The sequence below is a fragment of the Bos indicus genome, chromosome 13 (assembly GCF_029378745.1).
Source record: "Bos indicus isolate NIAB-ARS_2022 breed Sahiwal x Tharparkar chromosome 13, NIAB-ARS_B.indTharparkar_mat_pri_1.0, whole genome shotgun sequence".
Taxonomy (NCBI): domain Eukaryota; kingdom Metazoa; phylum Chordata; class Mammalia; order Artiodactyla; family Bovidae; genus Bos; species Bos indicus.
In genome coordinates this window covers 2,544,275-2,566,816 of record NC_091772.1, presented here as the reverse complement: position 1 = coordinate 2,566,816, position 22,542 = coordinate 2,544,275, and the positions used below count along the sequence as shown (strand labels likewise).

The 22,542-nt window shown below is 42.1% G+C and overlaps 1 protein-coding gene across 1 annotated transcript in view; it reads left to right on the top strand.

Moving 5' to 3' along the window:
* Positions 1-22,542, top strand: part of PAK5 (p21 (RAC1) activated kinase 5) — a 421,808-nt gene that overhangs the window by 304,856 nt on the left and 94,410 nt on the right. Inside the window, exon 3 of the mRNA XM_019973040.2 lies at positions 1,476-1,689. Within this exon, the coding sequence (XP_019828599.1) occupies positions 1,486-1,689 (204 nt within the window). The 5' untranslated portion in view covers positions 1,476-1,485. The remainder of the gene's footprint in view (positions 1-1,475; positions 1,690-22,542) is intronic.

The window sequence follows — 22,542 nt, the reverse complement described above, 5'->3', positions numbered from 1 at the left end:
GGCAAGAATACTGGAGTGGGTTGCCCTTTCCTTCTTCAGGGATCTTCCCAACCGAGGGATTGAACCCGTGTCTCCTGTATTGGCAGGCAGGTTGTCACTGAGCCACCAGGGAAGCCATAGGACCTTTTAAATAGGTAAACTGCATTGTTTCAAACAAGTAAAATACACTGTATAAAATTATAAATATACAGTATAAAGTAGATATTGTTCCCTGCTTCCTCCTGGCTCCCTTCTCTGCAGGCAATACCAGTCAATCTCTGGTATATTGGTCCAGAGGTATGTTCCATACTTGTAGCACTTAGCACTCACTTTGTGCCAGGTGCTTTTCAGACATTTGTTTTACAAGTATTTATTTGGTTAATCCTAATAAAATTTTATGTGGCAAATATAATTATTAACCCCATTCTTCATGTTTACACATATTTTTCCATACACATGTTTTAGATTTTAAGTGCACATCAGACTTTGAGATGCTTCTCCCTGTGTGCTAGTCAGCTTTTGCTTTGGTAACACCACATAACAAACAAATACAAGGTCTTAATGACTCCATGACAAACGTTTATTTCATACTCACAAGTCAGCTGTTGGTGTGACTCCAGCCTGGAGGTCAGATTTGTGTCTGCTTCATGCATCTCTCCTTCCAGAATCTTGGCTGAGGGAACATCATCCACTAGAGAGATGTGCATGCCAAGTGGCAGAAGTGTAAGAGGGAAGTGGAAACACAATACCTTCAAAAACCTCCACCCTGGGGACGTCCCTGGTGGTCCGGTGGCTAAGACTTTGCCTTCCCGTGCAGGGGTGCAGGTTTGATCCCACATGCCTTAGGGCCAAGAAAACAAGACAAAACATAACGCAGAAACAGTATTGTAACAAATCCAGTAAAGATAGTAAAAATCGTCCACATCAAAAAAATCTTAAAACATATCCACCCTGAACTGCAGGACTTTTTCTTCCTCCACAGTCCATTAGTTAAGGTGAGTCACGTGACCAAACTCAGCGAGTTGGAAAACCCTAATCCACATGGCAAGTATAAGGAAAAAGCAAAATTTTTGAATGAAGTTGCCTCATCTACTGGAGAAGGCAATCCCACTCCAGTACTCTTGCCTGGAGAATCCCATGGACGGAGGAGCCTGGAAGGCTGCAGAGTTGGACACGACTGAGCGACTTCACTTTCACTTTTCACTTTCATGCATTGGCAACCCACTCCAGTGTTCTTGCCTGGAGAATCCCAGGGATGGGGGAGCCTGGTGGGCTGCCGACTATGGGGTCGCACAGAGTCGGACATGACTGAAGCAACTTAGCAGCAGCAGCAGCAGCAGCAGCCTCATCTATAGACTCTGAAAGTACAACTTGCATTGTCTGCAGCTAATAGTGGAAAAGCTGAAAAGACAGAACGATGAGTGAATTACTGATTTTCCTGTGGTCTTTTGGCTGGCAAGATAATAAACCGTTCTCTTTTCTGTTTCATTTCTCAGGTTTTGCATCATGTTTGGGAAAAAAAAGAAAAAGATTGAAATATCGGGCCCATCCAACTTTGAACACAGGGTTCACACTGGGTTTGATCCACAGGAACAGAAATTTACCGGCCTCCCACAGCAGTGGCACAGCCTGCTAGCAGACACCGCCAACAGGCCGAAGCCCATGGTGGACCCTTCCTGCATCACGCCCATCCAGCTGGCGCCCATGAAGGTATGGCCAGGACTTGCTCTTTAAGTTAGCTTGAAAAGTGTGACCTCATTTGATGCAGGGTGAGCTCTCAAATGCCTAAATCATGTATTTGTTTTAAACATCCATATATTATCCACAGTTATTCTTCAGTGATTATAATGTTCACCACTTACTGTAAATTGCAGCACATGAAAAGCAACCTCAGCTTTCAGATGTGAGTCTTTTTTACTCATATTCATACAGTGCAATCACAAAATAGGAAATTTTTATTTCTACTTTAAATGGTGTTTGTGTCAGTAACCTCTGAGTAGATATTATATTAGGCAGGCTTGTGTTGTTATGCATTTGCCCTCAGAATGTCTAAATTTTTATACAAAATTTAGTAAGAACAGGTTTTAACTATACTAAATGATTTTTATGTATGTATACACACATACATGTATATGCATATATATTTTGTATATAATAAAATATATTTATAAGTGTATACATACCTATAAATTATACATATTTAGTCTTCATAGTCTAAGAGAGAGAGATTTCAAATAAAAATGAATTATGTGATTCCTTAAATAAGATATAACTTACCTTAAACAAATAGCTAGATTTTTAAAAGGACTGTTCATCAGAATCATTGCATTAAAGTGGAAATCAGACTCAAAACATTTCAGATAGGTCAAGAGACTACCAAAAACTCAGCCTTTGCAGTTTACTTCTGTACATCAGGATGACAAGAATTCCCTGGGCCATCACATTGCCCAAAGGCTTCCTGTGGGAATTAAACATCATTGAAGTTTATCGTCATGTTATCCAATAGGTCAAATTCTGTCCTCACTTCTTATATCAGTAGGCATCTGAGCTATGTAAATACCTTATTCTGTATTAACGTGCATATTAAATACACTGGGCTTAAATGATATGTAAAACAACAGTGGATGCATTTTTAAAGGGTGTAAAGAAGGAACCTAGCTGATAAATTACAAGAAATGCTTGTAAGAGATCACTTGCACTGAGTAACTTGGAATAGTGATTCTGTCATTTATTCATGGTCTTATTAGTCAATTTATTCTAGTACTGAACATGTGGGTCTGTCCTGCCCAAAGATTGATACAGGGTGTTTTAATCTTGCATCTTGTAAATTTTATGTTCTGATAAGATTTTGAAACTTTTCAGGCCAGCTGAAATGTAAAAAAGAGGTGGATATTCAAGAAGATAAATCTTTAGGGACAAAAAGGAACCTCTCATCTTAAACAGTATTGATCGACATTTAATAGAAGCTGACCAGTTAACCCACTCTACTTGTTAATATTAGGCAGTATCATGGACAGGGAGGCCTGGAGTGCTGCAGTCCATGGGGTCGCAAAGGGTCAGACATGACTGAGCAACTGAACTGAACTGATCCTTCTATTGAAGATGATTTTCTCTGGAATAAAAGATAAATGCCTCACTAATGACTAAATAATAGGCTGGAACTTATCTAAAAAGAAATCAAGACTGGAAAGAATTTGCTTTATTGTTTCATTATTTTTTGCAATATTCCGAGTTTTTATAAAACCCAGAAAAGGAAGACACAGTATGCCCCAAAAAGTTATCTGCTATTGATCATCATGGCAAAGGAGAATGTCCAAATGAAACAAGGGCTATTTTCTTAACTTTAAGAAATTGCCATTTGATGAGGAGTATTCTGGAAGGGAGCTGTTTTAGTGTATCATCCTAGCTAAAGACCAGGATGTGCTCTCTTGTCAGGGAGTGTGGAACGTGCTTATTATGGGATGAGGTTAGAGTAACATCTATTGCACCATGGTTTTTCACTTGTGCTAGTCCTAGCAGGTCCTGGCTTGTGGTAAAGTAGGAAGCTCCCATCTCAGTGGTAATCCATCATGTGTGGTGGCTGTAGGACATAAGAGAATCTTCTAGCTCATTTCTTCCACCTCCTGAGTGAGCTGGCTACCTTTCTTCTTGGACAAAATCTATCAGCCCCACTGAGAATTGGAGCAAAGTTACCTAACTGAGCCCCATGTTTCTCTTACTCACGTAATGGGCTTCCCAACTTTGATGCCAAATGTGTGAGAATTCAGTCTGTATGGGGGAATGTTTGTTATAGACATTTAAATGCTAATAGAGAAATGACTGGAAAATACCTCTCAAGTATGAATCCAGTCCTGGATTTCTGCACATTTCAGGCACAGTAATGTCTGTGAAAAAAATAAATAAATACAGACAAGGAATGACAAGAGTCAGTTCAGTTCAGTTCAGTTGCTCAGTCATGTCCAACTCTTTGCAACCCCATGAACCACAGCATGCCAGGCCTCCCTGTCCATCACCAACTCCCAGAACTTGCTCAAACTCATGTCCATCAAGTCGGTGATGCCATCCAACCATCTCATCCTCTGTCGTCCCCTTCACCTCCTGCCCTCAATCTTTCCCAGCATCAGGGTCTTTTCAATGAATCACCTTTTCATTGTGGCCAAAGTATTGGAGTTTCAACTTCAACACCAGTCATTCCACTGAACACCCAGGACTGATCTCCTTCAGGATGGACTGGTTGGATCTCCTTGCAGTCCAAGGGACTCTCAAGCGTCTTCTCCAACATCACAGTTGAAAAGCATCAATTCTTCGGTACTCAATTTTCTTTATAGTCCAACTCTCACATGCATACATGACCACTGGAAAAACCATAGCCTTGACTAGATGGACCTTGGTTGACAAAGTAATGTCTCTGCTTTTTAATATGCTGTCTAGGTTGGTCATAACTTTCCTTCCAAGGAGCTAGCGTCTTTTAATTTCATGGCTGCAATCACCATCTGCAGTGATTTTGGAGCCCAAAAAATAAAGTCAGCCACTGTTTCCACTTTTCCCCCATCTATTTGCCATGAAGTGATGGGACCAGATGCCATGATCTTAGTTTTCTGAATGTTGAGCTTTAAGCCAACTTTTTCACTCTCCTCTTTCACTTTCATCAAGAGGCTCTTTAGTTCTTCTTCACTTTCTGCCATAAGGTGGTGTCATCTGCATATCTGAGGTTGATATTTCTCCCAGCAATCTTGATTCCAGTTTGTCCTTCATCCAGCCCAGTGTTTCTCATGATGTTCTCTGCATATAAGTTAAATAAGCAGGGTGACCATATACAGCCTTGATGTACTCCTTTTCCTATTTGGAACCAGTCTGTTGTTCCATGTCCACTTCTAACTGTTGTTTCCTGACCTGCATACAGGCTTTTCAATAGGCAAGTCAGGTGGTCTGGTATTCCCATCTCTTGAAGAATTTTCCACAGTTTGTTGTGATCCACACAGTCAAAGGCTTTGGCATAGTCAATAAAGTAGAAGTAGATGTTTTTCTGGAACTCTCTTGCTTTTTACATGATCCAGTGGATGTTGGCAATTTGATCTCTGGTTCCTCTGCCTTTTCTAAAACCAGCTTGAACATCTGGAAGTCTAGGTTGAATTTTCCACAGAAAGACCAGTTAATTAAATGCCTCCTAACTGAAAGACGGCCAAGAAATCCAGCCTTCCTCCTCTCACCAAAGCCCTTTAGATGGAGCGTCTCCTTCCCCAGACCCTGTGAATGCAGCCGGTGCTGTCAGCACTTTTGTATCATAGTGAATCCGCTGACTGTACAGCTCCTCAAATGAGGAAAATAATAGGTTCAAGGGGCCAGAGCACGCCACAAAGTTTGGATGAACTAACTCTTTAGACAAGACTCCTCTGGGGAAATCTTGCAAATGACCTGAGAAGGGCCAGATATAAACTATGCAGAATATATTGCAGAAGTCAGAACATTCTTTGGAATAAGAAGCCATGAATGAATTGATAGAAAGTAATGAATAGGTAGAGCTGTACATGTTTAAAGCCCATTTTGGCAAAGTGTTTTTTTTTTTTTTTTTAAAGTAGAATTGACAGTTCTAATTTGGAGTCAAATTGTCCTTTAAAACAGACAAAGGAAAATGAGAAAAGAGATTGTGATATAAAAGCAGTAGTGGAAGAGGTATACAGTTCCTTAGGTGGTGGCAAAGTACTGTTTCTTCAGAACTATAAACTTTAGGCTGGCTGGTTTTGAATGTAAGTTCACCATGGCAACCAACATTGTCTTCTCTGATCGGTTGTGTCAGCTGCTTTGGTCCAAACCTTATTTAAATCACATGTCAAAATCACTGGGACATACTCTTCTACGTAGATTCTTTCAGGTCAGTGTTTCTCAAGCTGCAGTCCAACAGAATCACCTGGAGGACTTGATAAACACCGATTGCCAGGCCTATCCCCAGAGTTTCTGATTGAGCAGGGCTGGGATGGAGCCTGAGAATTTGCAATTCTGAAAAGATTCCAGGTGACACTGATGCTGCTGGTGTGGGTACATGCTTTGAGAACCTTGATTTAGATCATTGCAAAGGAATTTGTCCACATAATGTAGCAGTGCAAGTTTACACTGGCCAACATTTCCAAAATCTCAGAAACCAAGAGCCAAAGGTTATCTTAGAATTGTGTCAAAAGTTAAACTTCAGGTACCCAAGCCAAAGGCATGTCAGCAAGGTGAGGGTTGGGTGGGGAGCACCCTGTAAAAGATAAAACTTTTGGAAAATAACTTTGAGAATCCTTTTTTATCTGACATCACTTTGTCTGCAAGAATGTCATAAGCAGTATTACCAAAATTCCTGCTGAATTAGACACTTTTATATAAAGGGCCTTCATGGTCTAGTGGTTAGGAATCTGCCTTGCTGCTGGCTCAGATGATAAAGAATCTGCCTGCACTTCAGAAGACCTGGGTTCAATCTGTAGGTCAGGAAGAGCCCCTGGAGAAGGAAATGGCAACCTACTCCATTATTCTTGCCTGGAGAATTCCTTGGGCAGAGGAGCCTGGTGGGCTACAGTCCACATGGTCGCTAAGAGTCAGACATGACTGAGCAACTAACACTTTCATATAAAGGGCCGGTTGAATGGTCATGTTTGTTCTTGCCTAGTGGTTCTCAAACTTGGACTTTCAGCTGAATCTCCTGAGGATTTTATTAAATCCAAGATTCCTGGCCCCACCCTAGAGATTCTGATTCACTCGTTCTGGGTGGCCCCCGTGGTTTGCCTGTCTAGCAAGCTCTCAGATGCTGCTGATGCCACTGATGGGTGAAGGACACACTTTAAGAACCACTCTTTTACTCTATGGCCAGACAAACCATTTTAGTTGGTAAGTTCTCTTGTTAAGGATCAACACTAATCACTATAATAAAGTCTCCAAAAGGTTCCAAAAAAAAAAAAAAAGAACCACTCTTTTAGGTGGACTGAAGCTTGAACTTTATAATCACCCTTTTTAATAGCCTAGAAATCATTTTAAAGTGCTAATACACACAGAGAGAATAATGTTTAAAAGCCTTTATATCACAACATTGTAAATCAACTATACTCCAATAAAAAAATAAAAAGAATGGCCATTTTATTTTATTTTGGGGGGATACTTTTATTTTTTTTACTTTTTACTTTTTTAATATAAATTTATTTAAAAAGCATTTAAAAATAGGAAGAGGAGATCCAAGGAGTGAGCACATGGTGTGTAAGTCCAAGATCAGCCAACTGCAATGGGTGGCATTAGATACATCACCCGCCTGCTGCTTTAGACAGGAGTTTCCTTGTCTATAAAATGAGGGTGCTATATTTCCCTTGCAACGCTTCAGTGGCCAGATCCCAACTGTCCAAGGAGCTTTGGTGTATGGAGAATACTTTCTACTATTTGTACTTAGTTTAACAATGTGATAAAATTATGGATCTATTAAGTAATATTTTAGAAAAATACCAGTACCTATTATTAAATTAGTAACATTAATCAAACTATGCATTTAAGTATTAAGTAGTCACATGCTCCCAAATAGTTCAAGAACATCACAGGTGAAATATTTTAACAGAGGAAAGTAAATGTATGCAAAGAAAAACAGTAAAGACACATCAAATATCATAATTGTCAAAATGGCTATAAAATATGTTGTTTCACCAACACTTAACCTCTTACTAAAATATTAACACTTTTGTTATTACAAAAATATTAATAATTTGGTTACCAAATTTCTTGTTACCTCTGAGTCAGTTGAGATCTTTATCTTTAAAACCCCCAGGATGCATAAAATTTTACATTAATTTCACTCATTCATTCAACAGGTATTTACTGGAGCCTCACTCTGGGTGAGTGGGATGTCCTTAAGTGCTAGGTCCCTGTCCTGAGGAGCTGTAATGCTCACAGAAAGACAGACAATGATCATCTAAATAAACAAACAGCACACCTATGTAGCAATAAATATGATGAAGAAAAGAAAGTATCATCATAATATAAAGTATCTGAGGGTGAAGCCATTCAGAGACCTAGAGGAGAGTCTTCAAGAAGGTGATGAGGGAGCCAGGAAGAAGACCTAGGATGGGGGAGAAATTCACAGGAGGAAGGAAGAACATGTGCAAAGACCCTAGGAGTGGGAACAGGCATGGGGAAGTAGCCTGGGGCTGGGGGAGCTGGAAAAAAGTGGGCAGGGAAGGGGTGGGGAGGTCCATTCACACACTGGATGTTGGAGGCTTTGTGAGCCACAGTCAGACCATTGGTTAAATCCCTGTCCATGAAGGACACAGGTCTCAGATCAAGAAATTGTTCTATTGCAAAATAAATTGATTCATATAAAGGTCAGATTCAATTTTATACTGTGCCGGCAATATTGATTTGATATGCAATCCTGCAGATTTTCAGGGCATGTTAATTAAATGAATATGAATAGTTAAGATTCAGGAAGTCCTTCTGACTCTGTGCTTATCAAAAGATATTTAAGAAAAGCACAAACCTCTTACAGAAGAAGTAATGTGTGTCTTGTAGAGATCATTAAATTTTTTTAAAAGAAAAAGTTAATTATAAATGAAACTTTGGTGGCAGATTGCCTATATGCTAAAACTTCTCATCAAAAACATCTTAAAAACACCTACAGCTGGGGCTTTCCTGGGGGTCCAGCAGTTAAGAATCTGCCTTGCAGTACGGGGGTGCGGATTCAATCCCTGGTCAAGGAATTAAGCTCCCATGTGTTGGGGAGCAACTAAGCTCCCGTGTCCCACAGCTACCAAAGCCCACATGTGCTGGATGCCACGTGCCACAACTCATCTGTGCACTGCAAAAAAAGATTCTGCATGACGCAGCAAAGATCCTGCATGCTACACCCATGACTCAACACAGCCAAGTAATAAGGAAATACATAAATAAATTTAAAAAGGAAAACAAGTCACAAAAAATTACAAATCCAATTAAAAAAAAAAAACACCCACAGCACTGTCTATTAGGTTGATTAGAACCCAGGCTTTCACTGGCATAACAGGTGATTAGCCTTCGCTAAAGTTTTAGTATTTCTGCACTTTTAAAACCAGTGAGAACAACAGACTTGGCGTCTCACAGCTGTCTTGGTGCCCATTATTTTCAGGAACCTCCTTCCATTTTCACTGTGCCTTCTCAACCTTCCCAGCACCAGAGACTATGGAAAGAAAATGTTACACCTGCCCCATTCTCTCCCTTACCTAAATTCAGGCGACTGGGGCAAGTGAGCTCAGTCCCAGAGGAGTGGGTAGGGCCAAAACCAAAGTCAGGTTTATTGCCCATCTTCATTTCTATGATCCAACCAAATCTGGAAACTTCTGAAAAGCATTTTCTGTTGTGTAAGTGAGATTAGTATTGGGCATGCCCCACACCCACCACTCCCCACCCCACCTCCACTCCCCACCACCCACACAGCCACCTTTGAAAGTCAAAAAAAAGTAAAAATTGACCCCCTCTGCTTATCATCACCATCTTTCCTCCGTTAGAGCGGTACTTCACCTAAGCTACCTTGACATTTCCTTTCACAGTTGGAGCAGCCTTCAATGCCTATGGCCTAGATATTACTCCAAAAAAGCAAAAACTGATATTTTCAGGGCAGAAGGAATTATCCCAGGAGAGTGAGCCCTGCAGGTACTCACCCCTTCTTTTATTCTGAGGAGAGCTGGACATTAAACAAACACCTCCTCTGGGCTCTCTGGCCAACACCAAGCATCTGTGTGACGTTTCTGTATCACAAATGACTGGATCTCACAACAGCAGCTCAGGGAACAAGTAGAGAACGACTGGACATCCGTGTTCCATGATCCCATAACACAGAAGATCCTAGGCTTCCAGTGAAAATTGGACCATTAAGGCCTCATGAACAAATGCTCTCAGACGCTCCCTCTCAAGAGTTTGGTATCTGTAGTCACCCTGAAGATAAACATAAATAGGATGTACCATTTTAAAGCAATTGTTAGTCATCGTCTGTACTGGGAAGTAATTTATGACCACTTGATAGTTAGGTCTATTTCTGAGAAAATCCCTCTCCCAGCATTCCTGCAGTAACTCTGTCCCCAGCTGTCACTCCAAGGAGGAGATGGACAGATCCCACACGGTGACAGAATCAAGCACCAAGGAGCAAGCGAGTAAGTCTTCAAAGGCTCCTGCCCCCCTCTGTCCACAGTGGCCTCCCTGCCCCGCAAGCCGATCACATTGGAAGTCAAACAGTGAGCACTCAGATCACAGGCATGCCTCCAGATTTGTGTGGCTTCCCCAGGGAGTGGCCGGCTCTGAACTCCTGACAGCTGAACTTGCCCAGGGAGAATGGCTGTGCTTTGATAGCTGGGAAACTCTATATTCAGAGACGCTGTTTTCAGAGATGCCTTATTTGCCCCAACTCTTCTCTCCTGGCAGGGGTGACCTAACTGAAAATAGTCCTTCTAAATCCAAAGGAAAAAGCATGTGACTCCCTGTGACTCACACACATACTCAGAGCTTGAAAGATTTAATTTTATCTTTGATTTAGCTTATCACAGAAATTGGGGCACAAAGATGGCAGCTATAGGTTTCTTGGGGGTACTGTCAAATCCTACAGTCTTTATCATTTTGTCATGTAATTTTAAATATGAGCATTATATTGTTGACTCTAAGATAGGACTAGAGAAGTTGATCAATTCTTTGATCATTTCCAAACCACACATCACCATCCACCTGATTGGATGCTACTATTGTTACCTATAGGGCTTCCCTGATAGCTCAGTTGGCAAAGAATCTGCTTGCAATACAGGAGACCCCAGTTCAATTCCTGAGTCAGGAAGATCTGCTAGAAATGGGATAGGCTACCCACTCCAGTATTCTTGGGCTTCCCTTGTGGCTCAGCTGGTAAAGGATTCACCTGCAATGCAGGAGACCTGGGTTCAATTCCTGAGTTGGGAAGATCCCCTGGAGAAGGGTAAGGCTACCTACTCCAGTATTCTGGCCTAGCAGATTCCATGGAGTCCATGGGGTCAAAGAGCTGGACACAACTGAGTGCCTTTCACTTTCACATTGTTACCTATAAGGTGAAAATTGCGATGCAAAGGCTAAACCCAGGATGGCGTGAGTCTGAGTTTGCTGCACTTGCACAATGCATTGCCTGTTGAGAATCTTTGTATTAGTTTTCTGTTGCTGAATAATAAGTTACCACACACGCCATCGCTCACAAGAACATACATTTATTATCTCACAATTTCTGTGAATGTGGAATCAGTGTTCTGTGCTCAATCTCTCACAGAACTACATTAGGAGATCAACCAGGTTTCATGGTTATCCAGAAGCTTGACTGGGAAAGAACCCACATCTGGGCTCATTTAGGTTATTGGCAGAACTCACCTCCTTGCTTCTGTAGAGCTCGTGGCAGTTTGCTTCATCATAGCCAGCAGGAGAGTGAAAGCTACCTGCTTAGGGTTTCTGTAGTTGGCATTACATAAACATGACGCTGATAGCTCAGCTGGTAAAGAATCCACCTGCAATGCAGGAGACTCCGATTTGATTCCTGGGTCAGGAAGATCCGCTGAAGAAGGGATAGGCTACACACTCCAGTATTCTTGGGCTTCCCTTGTAGCACAGCTGATAAAGAATCTGCCTGCAATATGGGAGACCTGGGTTCAATCCCAGGTTTGGGAAGATCCCTTAGAGAAGGGAAAGGCTACCCACTCCAGTATTCTGGCCTGGAGAATTCCATGGACTATATAGACCATGGGGTTGCAAAGAGTCAGACACAACTGAGTGACTTTCACTTTCAATCATGAAGTAATGCCCCATCATGGTTGCTAAATCATGTAACATAACCATTGGACAGGTGACATCCCATGACCTTTGCCATATAACGTAACACAGAAGTGTGAACACGGCATCCTTTCACCTCTGTCAAGTTCTGTTGGTTAACAGCAAGGCACAGGTCCTGACAAGGCTCATGGCGAGCGGACCACACAGAGGCATGAGCACCAGGAGGCCAGAGGCACTGAGGGGCCACTCAAAGGCCTCTCCACTCTGATCCTCACCGTCCCTCCTGCTACAGAATGTGTTTACTCCAGCCCAGGGTTCCCATCTCATCCTGTTAGAGCATCGTCTCAAGTTAAATCGGGGTCAGGTATAGACAAAGGTCTTGGGGGGCTGTCTATTAGGCACAGCTACGAGGGCACAGTTCTCCATCTGTGCAGCTGTGAACCTACAGAGACAAACTGTGTGCCCCCAGCCCTCCCAACACTTGCTTGTGGACTGGGCATAGAATAATCGTCATAGACATTTGGGTTCAAAATAGGAGAAACAGAAGACTAAAAGGCGTCCCTAGTCCAGTACTGCTGAGAAATCCAACCTGGTAGATGGTAGGAGTTCCTTGATTCAGTTTCAAGCTTGGGAATAATCCTCTGTGGCTCAGGCCGCACTCTCTGAGTCTTGATTCTGCCCTCTTTTCCCATGAAAATAGCCCGTGTTTGCAGTTGAGAGTTTTATCAGCCTGTTTCCTACTGGGACCTCTGAAAATCTGCTTTCAGAGAAACTGCTCTGGCAGTTTCCTTCTTCCAAGCCACCAGGAGAGTGCAAGCTACCTGCTTGGAGTCATATATATTTATCGTAACACAATTATGAAGTGATGGTTATGTTATGATTATTCAGGTTTCTCTGAAAGCCTCCTATCATAATATCTCAGTCTTTGCAGTTCAAGCTTCCAGGGTTGTTTTTGTTTTTAAGTGTGGACCATTTTTAAAGTCTTGATTGAATTTGTGACAATATGCTTCTGTTTTATATTTGGATTTTTGGCCATGAGGCATGCAAGATCTTAGCTCCTAGACCAGGAATAGAATCCCTGCCTCCTGCATTGCAAAACAAAGTCTTAACCACTGGACCACCAGGAAAGTCCCAGCAGTGTTTCTATTGAAGCAGTTTTTGAAGAACTTTGTAGACTTTGTGTGGTTGTCACTGTGGTTGCCTCCATTAGGCACATATGTAGAGCTATACCCGCAGATACTGTTATGATAAACCATCCCATACCTCAGCCTCTCCTGAGATGACTGATGGGCACTGCCTTTAGGTTTTCTAGAAGTTCTGTGGTTTGACCGAGAAGATCTATGGGGCACACCCTTAATTTCCGCAGAAGGCTCTCTGTGTGACTGCGTCTTTCTGGTTTGTAACAAAGTGTTGGTGGTACAACTTTTCTCACCTTTGCCATCTAGAGAGGCTGAGAATCTTTTAAGTCATGAAATTCTTTTTCCCTTTTTTTAAAAAGAGTTCTTCCTTCAATGCATCTCTCTCCTCTTGCATTTTACCATAAGCAGAAAGAAGAAACCAGGCAGCACTTACCACATTTTCCTTGAAAATCTCTGTAGATACGTCATGAAATTTATCATATAGTTTCTGCTTTCCACATAACTCCAAAAGACAGTTTTTCCAAACTTTCCACCAGTACACAGCAAAAATTCCCTTCGTCCAATTTCCAATAACATGTTGCTCTGGAGGTGATGGAATTCCAGCTGAGCTATTTCAAATCCTAAAAGATGATGCTGTTAAAGTGCCACACTCAATATGCCAGCAAATTTGGAAACTCAGCAGTGGCCACAGGACTGGAAAAGATCAGTTTTCACTCCAATCCCAAAGAAAGGCAATGCCCAAGAATGTTCAAACTACTGCACAATTGCATTCATCTCACACACTAGCAAAATAATGCTCAAAATTCTCCAAGTCAGGCTTTAACAGTACATGAACCATGAACTTCCAGATGTTCAAGCTGGATTTAGAAAAGGCAGAGAGGAACCAGAGATCAAATTTCTAACATCCACTGAATCATCGAGAAAGCAAGAGAGTTTCAGAAAAACATCTACTTCTGCTTTATTGACTATGCCAAAGCATTTGACTGTGTGGACACAACAAACTGTGGAAAGTTCTTCAAGAGATGGGAATACCAGACCACCTGACCTGCTCCTGAGAAATATGTATTCAGGTCAAGAAGAAACAGAACCGGACATGGAACAACAGACTGATTCCAAATCAGGAAAAGAGTACGTCAAGGCTGTATATTGTCACCCTGCTTATTTCACTTCTATGCAGAGTACATCATGAGAAACACTGGGCTGGATGAAGCACAAGCTGGAATCAAGATTGCCAGGAAAAATATCAAAAACCTCAGATACGCAGATGACACCACCCTTGTGGCAGAAAGTGAAGAGGAACTAAAAAGACTCTTGATGAAAGTGAAAGAGGAGAGTGAAAAAGCTGGCTTAAAGCTCAACATTCAAAAAATGAAGATCATAGCATCCAGTCCCATTACTTCATGACAAATAGATGGGGAAACAGTGGCTGACTTTATTTTGGGGGCTCCAAAATCACTGCAGATGGTGAGTGCAACCATGAAATTAAAAGACGCTTACTTCTTGGAAGAAAAGCTATGACAAACCTAGACAGCATATTTAAAAGAAGAGACATTACTTTGCCGACAAATGTCCATTTAGTCAAAGCAATGGTTTTTCTAGTAGTCATGCATGGATGTGAGAGCTGGACCATAAAGAAAGCTGAGTGCCAAAGAATTGATGCTTCTGAACTGTGGTGTTGAAGATTCTTGAGGGTCCCTGGACTGCAAGGATATCCAACCAGTCCATCCTAAAGGAAATCAGTCCTGAATATTCATTGGAAGGACTGAGCTGAAGCTGAAGCTGTAATACTTTGGTCACCTGATGCAAAAAATGGACTCATTTGAAAAGACCCTGATGCTGGGAAAGATTGAGGGCAGGAGGAGAAGGGGACAACAGAGGGTGAGATGGTTGGATTGCATCACTGATTCAGACTTGAATTTGAGCAAGCTCTGGGAGTTGGTGATAGACAGGGAAGCCTGGTGTGCTGCAGTCCATAAGGCTGCAAAGATTCGGACACGACTGAGTGACTGGACTGAATTGTTTCTCATTTGTTTCTGTGCCCTCAACGTCCACCTTGTCCAAGTCCAGATTCTAGTAAGAAGTCATGGCAAGTTAGACTATTTTCTACCATATTCCTCAGCATCCCTCCAGCCTCCACCCACTTCTGTTTGCAAAATCCCTGTGTTGTTATGGATTTAATCCCCTCTAAAAGCCACATGCTGAAGCCCCTACCCACAGTGTGATTTTATTTGGTAATAGGATCTTTAAGGGAGGTAGTCAAGATTAAATGAGGTTGTCAGGATGCATCCTAATCTGATAGGACTAGGGTCCTTACATAGAGAGGGGAGAATGCCACGGATGCCTAAGTGCACACAGGCAAGTCTGTTTGCAAGACAAGGTCAGCAGCCTGAGAAGAAGCAACCCTGGGTATTCCTGGATCTCAGACTTCCAGCTTCCAGAACTGTGGGAAATAAATGTCTATTGGTTAAGCCACCGGCCTATGGTACCTTATTATGTCAGCCCTAGCAAACATTCAGGTTTTAGGTATTTGTTACAGCAGCATCCCACTTCCATGCACCAGAATTTATACTCATCATTGCTATGTAGTAAATTATTGTAAACTTTCCAGCTTCCACTAGCACAAGAGAGAAGCCAAGAGAAGGTGTGTTAGTGAACACGCCAGTTGCTTGTGGGCAACTGGGGTTCAGACCCCCTGGGGCTGCCTGCCAAGGGAAGTGATTTCATAGGACACAGCTACAAGTGTGTCTCCATGGTGCAGGGAAGCTGGGCTGTCTGTCCACCAACTCCATCTGTTCCCTGGTTGCAAGCTGCTCACAAGAGTCTACTGCTCTGCGAAGCCGCTTCAGTCATGTCCGACTCTGTGCGACCCCATAGACGGCAGCCCACTAGGCTCCTCTGTCCCTGGGATTCTCCAGGCAAGAATACTGGAGTGGGTTGCCATTTCCTTCTCCAATGCATGAAAGTGAAAAGTGAAAGTGAAGTCTCTTGGTCGTGCCTGACTCTTAGTGACCCCATGGACTGCAGCCTGCCAGGCTCCTCCATCCATGGGATTTTCCAGGCAAGAGTACTGGAGTGGGTTGCCATTGCCTTCTCCAGCTCACAGGAGTCAATTCCTGGCAAAATATAGCCTCCCCACGTGTGACCAAGCCTTCCCCAGCAGCCAGAAGACCCCTTCAGGTAGAGACTCGAGCAGCCGTCAGCATGGACAGGCAATGGCTGCAGGGGGCCTCCGAGGTGGATTTTGTAATGGCGCAGCAGAGGAGGCAGCTGCTGTCAGCATTAACATCAGCTTTCACATCTTCAGCAAATGTTTTTTGTGGACCTACTGTGTTCTTGGCAGTGAAGTGCTAGAGAAAGACAATGTACGGTCCCCATCTCTACAGGCACACACTCTAGTCAGGGATAGATTTATAAATACAGATAAAATAAAATAAATGTTACAATAGTGTATCTAACTCTTAATGGAAGATTACATAAACACTTTGTTATGAAATCTTTGAGAATGGAATTACTTCCTAGAAAATGCAAGGAAGGTGTGATTTGGGGATTTTGAAAGATCATAATCTTTTGTCATGCTGAAAGCCCATGGGGTCACAAAGAGTCAGACACAACTTAGTGACTGAACAACAACAACATCAAATGAAAGGAAGGGCTCCCCAGGTGACTCAGTGGTAAAAGAATCCTCCTGCCAATGCAGAAGACGTGCATTTGATCCCTGGGTTGGGAAGATGCCCTGAAAAAGGAAATGGCAACCCACTCCAGTATTGCCTGAGAAATCTCATGGACAGAAGAGCCTGGCAGCTACATAGGATTGCAGAGTCAGACACAACCTAGCAAGTGAACAACAGCAACAACGAAAGGATATACCTTAGAGAAAAACATAAATTTACAAACAGTTGGTGAGATCATCTTGCTGAGGAGCCCTCTGAATCCAGACTTTCCAAAATAAACCCCAGATCTTGGTTCTGCCCATTCTAGATGCTTGACCTTGTGCAAGTTACTTGCCTTCTGTGTGCCTCAGTTAAAAGTAGATATAACACTACTGCCTCATAATGCCAAAGGGTCGAATGCATTTAAAATATTAGTATGAGGGCTGAAGAGTTGAATACATTTAAAATATTAGTGATCAATAAATTTTAAAATAAAATAAACCCAATGATCTCAAGTACAAAGTATAATGACAGTTGCCTTTTTAGGATAAAAAAATTTGTATATTGTTTTCTTTTTTGAATTTTGAATTTTATTTTTATTTTATACTGGAGTATAGTTGATGTACAATGTTCCGTTAGTTTCGGGTGTACAGCAAAGTTATTCAGCTTTTCATATACGTATATCCATTCTTTTTCAGATTATTTTCCCACATAGATTATTACAGAATATTGAGGAGAGCTACCTGTGCTGTACAGTCGGTCCTTGTTGACTACTCTGTACATAGTAGTGTGTAAATATTAATCTCAAACTTCTAATCTGTCCCTCTCCTCCCACTTTTCCCCTTCTGTAACCAAAGTTTGTAGGAGAAAAATAATTTTGAGTTTGATTTCTCTCACAATCAAAAAATCAAGGGCTACCTGTGTATGTTTCAACTGTATAGATAACTCAGTAGCTTTATAAACTGTGAGTTTTCAGGAGTTGGTCAGTTTTAACAGCAAAAGACCCCAGATCTCTGTCACTCAGGGGTGCTTTCACATGTGCGTTTCCTCGGGGCAGGCTCCTAATGGCGTCTTCCATCTAAGAGCTGCAGGATACTGTAGGGCCTTCCACAGGAAGCAGGAGCTGGAGAAGCGATGGTCCCCCAGGGCATCTGTAACATCAGCCGGCCCCGCCACCGTCTTTCATAGATTGTCAACCTTTATTCTGAGAGGCCCCATCTGCTGGTGACTCCAAGCCATAGTCACTTCCTGCGGGCTGCAGAGGTGGGAAGTGGGTGGGTTTTCTTTTTAGCAGCACAAGAGAGACTCATAAAAACAGGTTTCTCCAAAGCTTCAGTATCCTAAAGCCAGATCCTGTATGTATGAAGCAGGAAGCTGGAGAAGTTAGCAGAGTGGAATAAAATCTTCTCCAAAAATGAAACTCCCTGGTGTTATTTTATTCAAATCAGCAAATGTGATCCCCTGGGAAATAATTTTTAATAACCTTTCATTATTTTCAGCCTATTAAAGTTAATCCTTACTCATCACAAGTAGATTAGTAAATAAAGAAAACTACAGAAAGAAAGTCCTACCATGTCGCCACTGCTGAATTCTGATGTACTTTGTTCCATCATCTTAAAACACACAGCCACCCATGGAAAAGCGAGATTGATTGCAATGTTTCAGTTCAGTTCAGTCACTCAGTCATGTCCGACTTTTTGCGCCCCCATGAACCGCACCACTCCAGGCCTCCTTGTCCATCACCAACTCCCAGAGTTTACCCAAACCCATGTCCATTGTGTCGGTGATGCCATCCAACCATCTCATCCTCTGTTGACCCCTCCTCCTCCTGCCCTCAATCTTTCTCAGCATCAAGGTCTTTTCCAATGAGTCAGCTCTTCGCATCAGGTGGCCAAAGTATTGAAGTTTCAGCTTCAACATCAGTCCTTCCACTGAACACCCAGGACTGATCTCCTTTACGATGGACTGGTTGGATCTCCATGCAATTCAAGGGACTCTCAAAAGTCTTCTCCAACACCACAGTTCAAAAGCATCAATTCTTCGGCACTCAGCTTTCTTTATAGTCTGTCACATCCATACATGATTACTGGAAAAACTATAGCCTTGACTAGATGGACCTTTGTTGACAGTCTCTATTTTTTAATATGCTGTCTAGGTTAGTCATAACTTTCCTTCCAAGGAGAAAGCCTCTTTTTAATTTCATGGCTGCAATCACCATTTGCAGTGATTTTGGAGACCAATAAAATTAAGTCAGCCACTGTTTCCCCATCTATTTGCCATGAAGTGAAGGGACCAGATGCCATGATCTTTGTTTTCTGAATGTTGAGCTTTAAGCCAACTTTTTCACTCTCCTCTTTCACTTTCATCAAGAGGCTTTTTAGTTCTTCTTCACTTTCTGCCATAAGGGTGGTGTCATCTGCATATCTGAGGTTATTGATACTTCTCCCAGCAATCTTGATTCCAGCCTGTGCTTCCTCCAGCCCAGCATTTCTCATGATGTACTCTCCATATAAGTTTAATAAGCAGGGTGACAGTATACAGCCTTGACATACTCCTTTTCCTATTTGGAACCAGTCTGTTGTTCCATGTCCAGTTCTAACTGTTGCTTCCTGACCTGCATTCACGTTTCTCAAGAGGAAGGTCAGGTGGTCTGGTATTTCCATCTCTTTCAGAATTTTCCACAGTTATTGTGATCCACACAGTCAAAGGCTTTGGCATAGTCAATAAAGCAGAAATAGATATTTTTCTGGAACTCTCTTGCTTTTTCAATGATCCAGCGGATGTTGGCAATTTGATCTCTGGTTCCTCTGCCTTTTCTAAAACCAGCTTGGACATCAGGAAGTTCACGGTTCATGTATTGCTGAAGCCTGGCTTGGAGAATTTTGAGCATTTCTTTACTAGTGTGTGAGATGAGTGCAATTGTGCGGTAGTTTGAGCATTCTTTGGCATTGCCTTTCTTTGGGATTGGAATGAAAACTGACCTTTTCCAGTCCTGTGGCCACTGCTGAGTTTTCCAAATATACTGGCATATTGAGTGCAGCACTTTCACAGCATCATCTTTTAGGATTTGAAATAGCTCAACTGGAATTCCGTCACCTCTACTAGCTTTGTTCATAGTGATGCTGTCTAAGGCCCACTTGACTTCATATTCCAGGATGTCTGGCTCTAGATGAGTGATCACACCATCGTGATTATCTGGATCATGAAGATCTTTTTTGTACAGTTCTTCTGTGTATTCTTGCCACCTCTTCTTAATATCTTCTGCCTCTGTTAGGTCCATACCATTTCTGTCCTTTATTGAGTCCAGTGATTATGCAGCTTTTATTTTAATTTTTTCACCTAATGCAGCAGTTCCCAAACTTTCTTGGTCCACAGCACCAGTGACTCTAGCATCTCAGTAATTTTGTCACAGCACCCCTTAGGCAAAAAGCAATCATTAATCATTTATTTATTAAATACATAGTTCAATCCAAACAGCTCAAGTATTTATGTCCTAACAAAGAGTGGGCTTTCTGGTGGCTCAGACTGTAAAGAATCCACCTGCAATGTAGATAAAAACAAGTAGTACACAAAGTTCGCACACTTTATGTCATTCTTTTTGAAAGCATTTAGTGGCTGCGCTGAGTCTCCTCTGCAGGGTGCAGGCTTTCTAGTTGTGGTGCGTGATTCCTCACTGCGGTGGCTTCTCTTGTTGTGGAGCATGGACTCCAGAGCACAGGAGTCTTCCTAGACCAGGAATCGAAACTGTGTCCCCTGCATTGGCAGGCAGACTCTTAACCAGAGGACCGCCCAGGAAGCCCTTCTGCCATTCTTAAAGAAGCACTGATGCAAACGCGCGGGTCTGCTGGGCACTGCGTCGTCTTCAGCCTCAGAAGCAGACTGCAGCCCTCAGTCCCTCACCCTCTGTTCCTCTTCCACGGTAATTTCACATAGAGTCTCCTGTTTTTGTTGTGACAACTGCCAGACGTGCAGCTTTACATTCAGTGATGTCATCAACAGGCTTGTAGCCCAATCGAGTGTTACAAGGCATCATATCATATATACAGTATTTGGATGAATGGTGAAAAATATGTTTGTTATTATAACCATGCACAAATAAAAACTATTATAATAAAAAGTCTTGTTAACTATTTTTTTAAAAAAAGATTAAGCATTGCTGATGCCTTTGAAATTTAAAATATCTTACCACACTTGTGAGAGTTCACAGTCTCTGAGACACTTGGATATACAGTTTGGGAACCATGAACCTGACACATTGTTACATTCGTTTTCTACAATATTATTTCCAGTGGCCATATTAGGACAGATACAGCAAGATTTGGAAACCTGCCTGTTGTTGGAAATGTATGTTGATTGCTAGTTTATTTTTTTATTGATAAGTTCTTTATCTTCAAAAGGGTAGGAAGTTCTGTACAAGTGACATTTCTGAGTGCACAGTTAACACCTGGAGTTACTTGGCTTGTTTACACTCTCACCTTGCAGTTTCAGAGCCTAATTAACTGGTAGCACCTGCAGTCTTAAGTGCTGTGATTTTCTGTCCTCCACATCCTATGGTCTTCATGGTTTGTTGGTGATTTGGCTTTAGGAACAATGAGCCTAAAACAGGAAGCAGTTTTGTAACCCATCTGCCCTGCTTCATGTTTCCAAGTTGACAACTAAAAATAAAGCTAAGAAGTTGACAAGACTTTGTGAATTAGTGACAACTGGAGAGAAGTTAACCTAAAACACAGAAAATAATGCAGGCAGGTTTAAAAAAATGGTCAAATTCCAAAAACTGATTTTGGGTAGCTTCACACCAAAAACCTGGGCTCACAGTATCTCCTACCCCGTTGGTGAGCTTGTCTCAACAAGAAAAACGTTAATGAGCTACTCAGCTTTCTGCTTCTCTCCTTGGCAGTTTTATAGGCAATAGTTCAGGTTGGGAGTCTGAACTCCCCATGTCAGATTGATAGATCCCTGCCGTATGCTGGGTTAACATTCCCTAAGCTCCAAACTACATATTTCTGCCTTTTAAAGTTATTATGTAGGTCAAGTCAAAGAAGAAAGAAAGAAAAGCAAAAAGGTGGTCATGGTTGGGGTAATAATTGTAGAAGTGGTTGGTGGAGGTGGGGGGTGGGGGGTGGACAGTAGTAATAATCCTTTGACTGTTTTTAACTTTTATTTACTTGGCTGCACCAGGCCTTAGTTGTGGCCCGTGGGATCCAGTTCCATGACCAGGGCTCAAACCAGACCCCTGCACTGGGAGCAAGGAGTCTTAGCCACTGGGCCACCAGGGGAATCCCAGTAATATTTTTTAAAACATCGATGAAAGGCTCCATGTAGATAGAAAAGGCCCACAACTATTTTAAGCACAGTTAGAAAGTTCAGTGTGTACAAACCAGTGTGGATATTAGGTACATGTGTTCCTTGCTTCCAGATCTGTTGCTAGCATGGTTTTCTCTGTGGGATATGAACTTCTGGGGATCAGGGCTGGAGTTCATTGTACTAACACATTTGAAAAGACATGACCTCATCTGAGCCTTCGTGGGGGCAGGTATGTCTGTCTTGGTTTACAGATGGGAAATCTGGGCTCAGAGCACAAAGAACTCCACACCCGCTACACAATCATCATGTGGTAGAGCTGGAACTTGAAAACTGGGTTTAGGACAATGGTAATTGCTAAGGGTATAGCTGCACTGATAGCATATTACAAGGCACAGATGTGTGGAGAAGCAGAGACTTCAATCATCAAGGAAACAGATAAGTTGGAAGAAGCTCTGTTTGCTTTATCTCTACAGAATTTCCACCCAGTCAGTCCTGGGCATTGCATGAAAAGTCTTCCTGTAAACACCTTCCAAGTGTTCACATGCTCTTGATTTCTGATTTCTTTGCTGTGTCGATACCTTTATTAGGTTTTCAACATTTCATTTGTTCGTCGTGCTGGGCGTTGCATGGTGCTTGCTGAGATGTGAAATGTGCACTCGTGGCTGTGATATGGACAACTAGCTAAACCTAAGATTCTTATAGAATTGGACCAAATT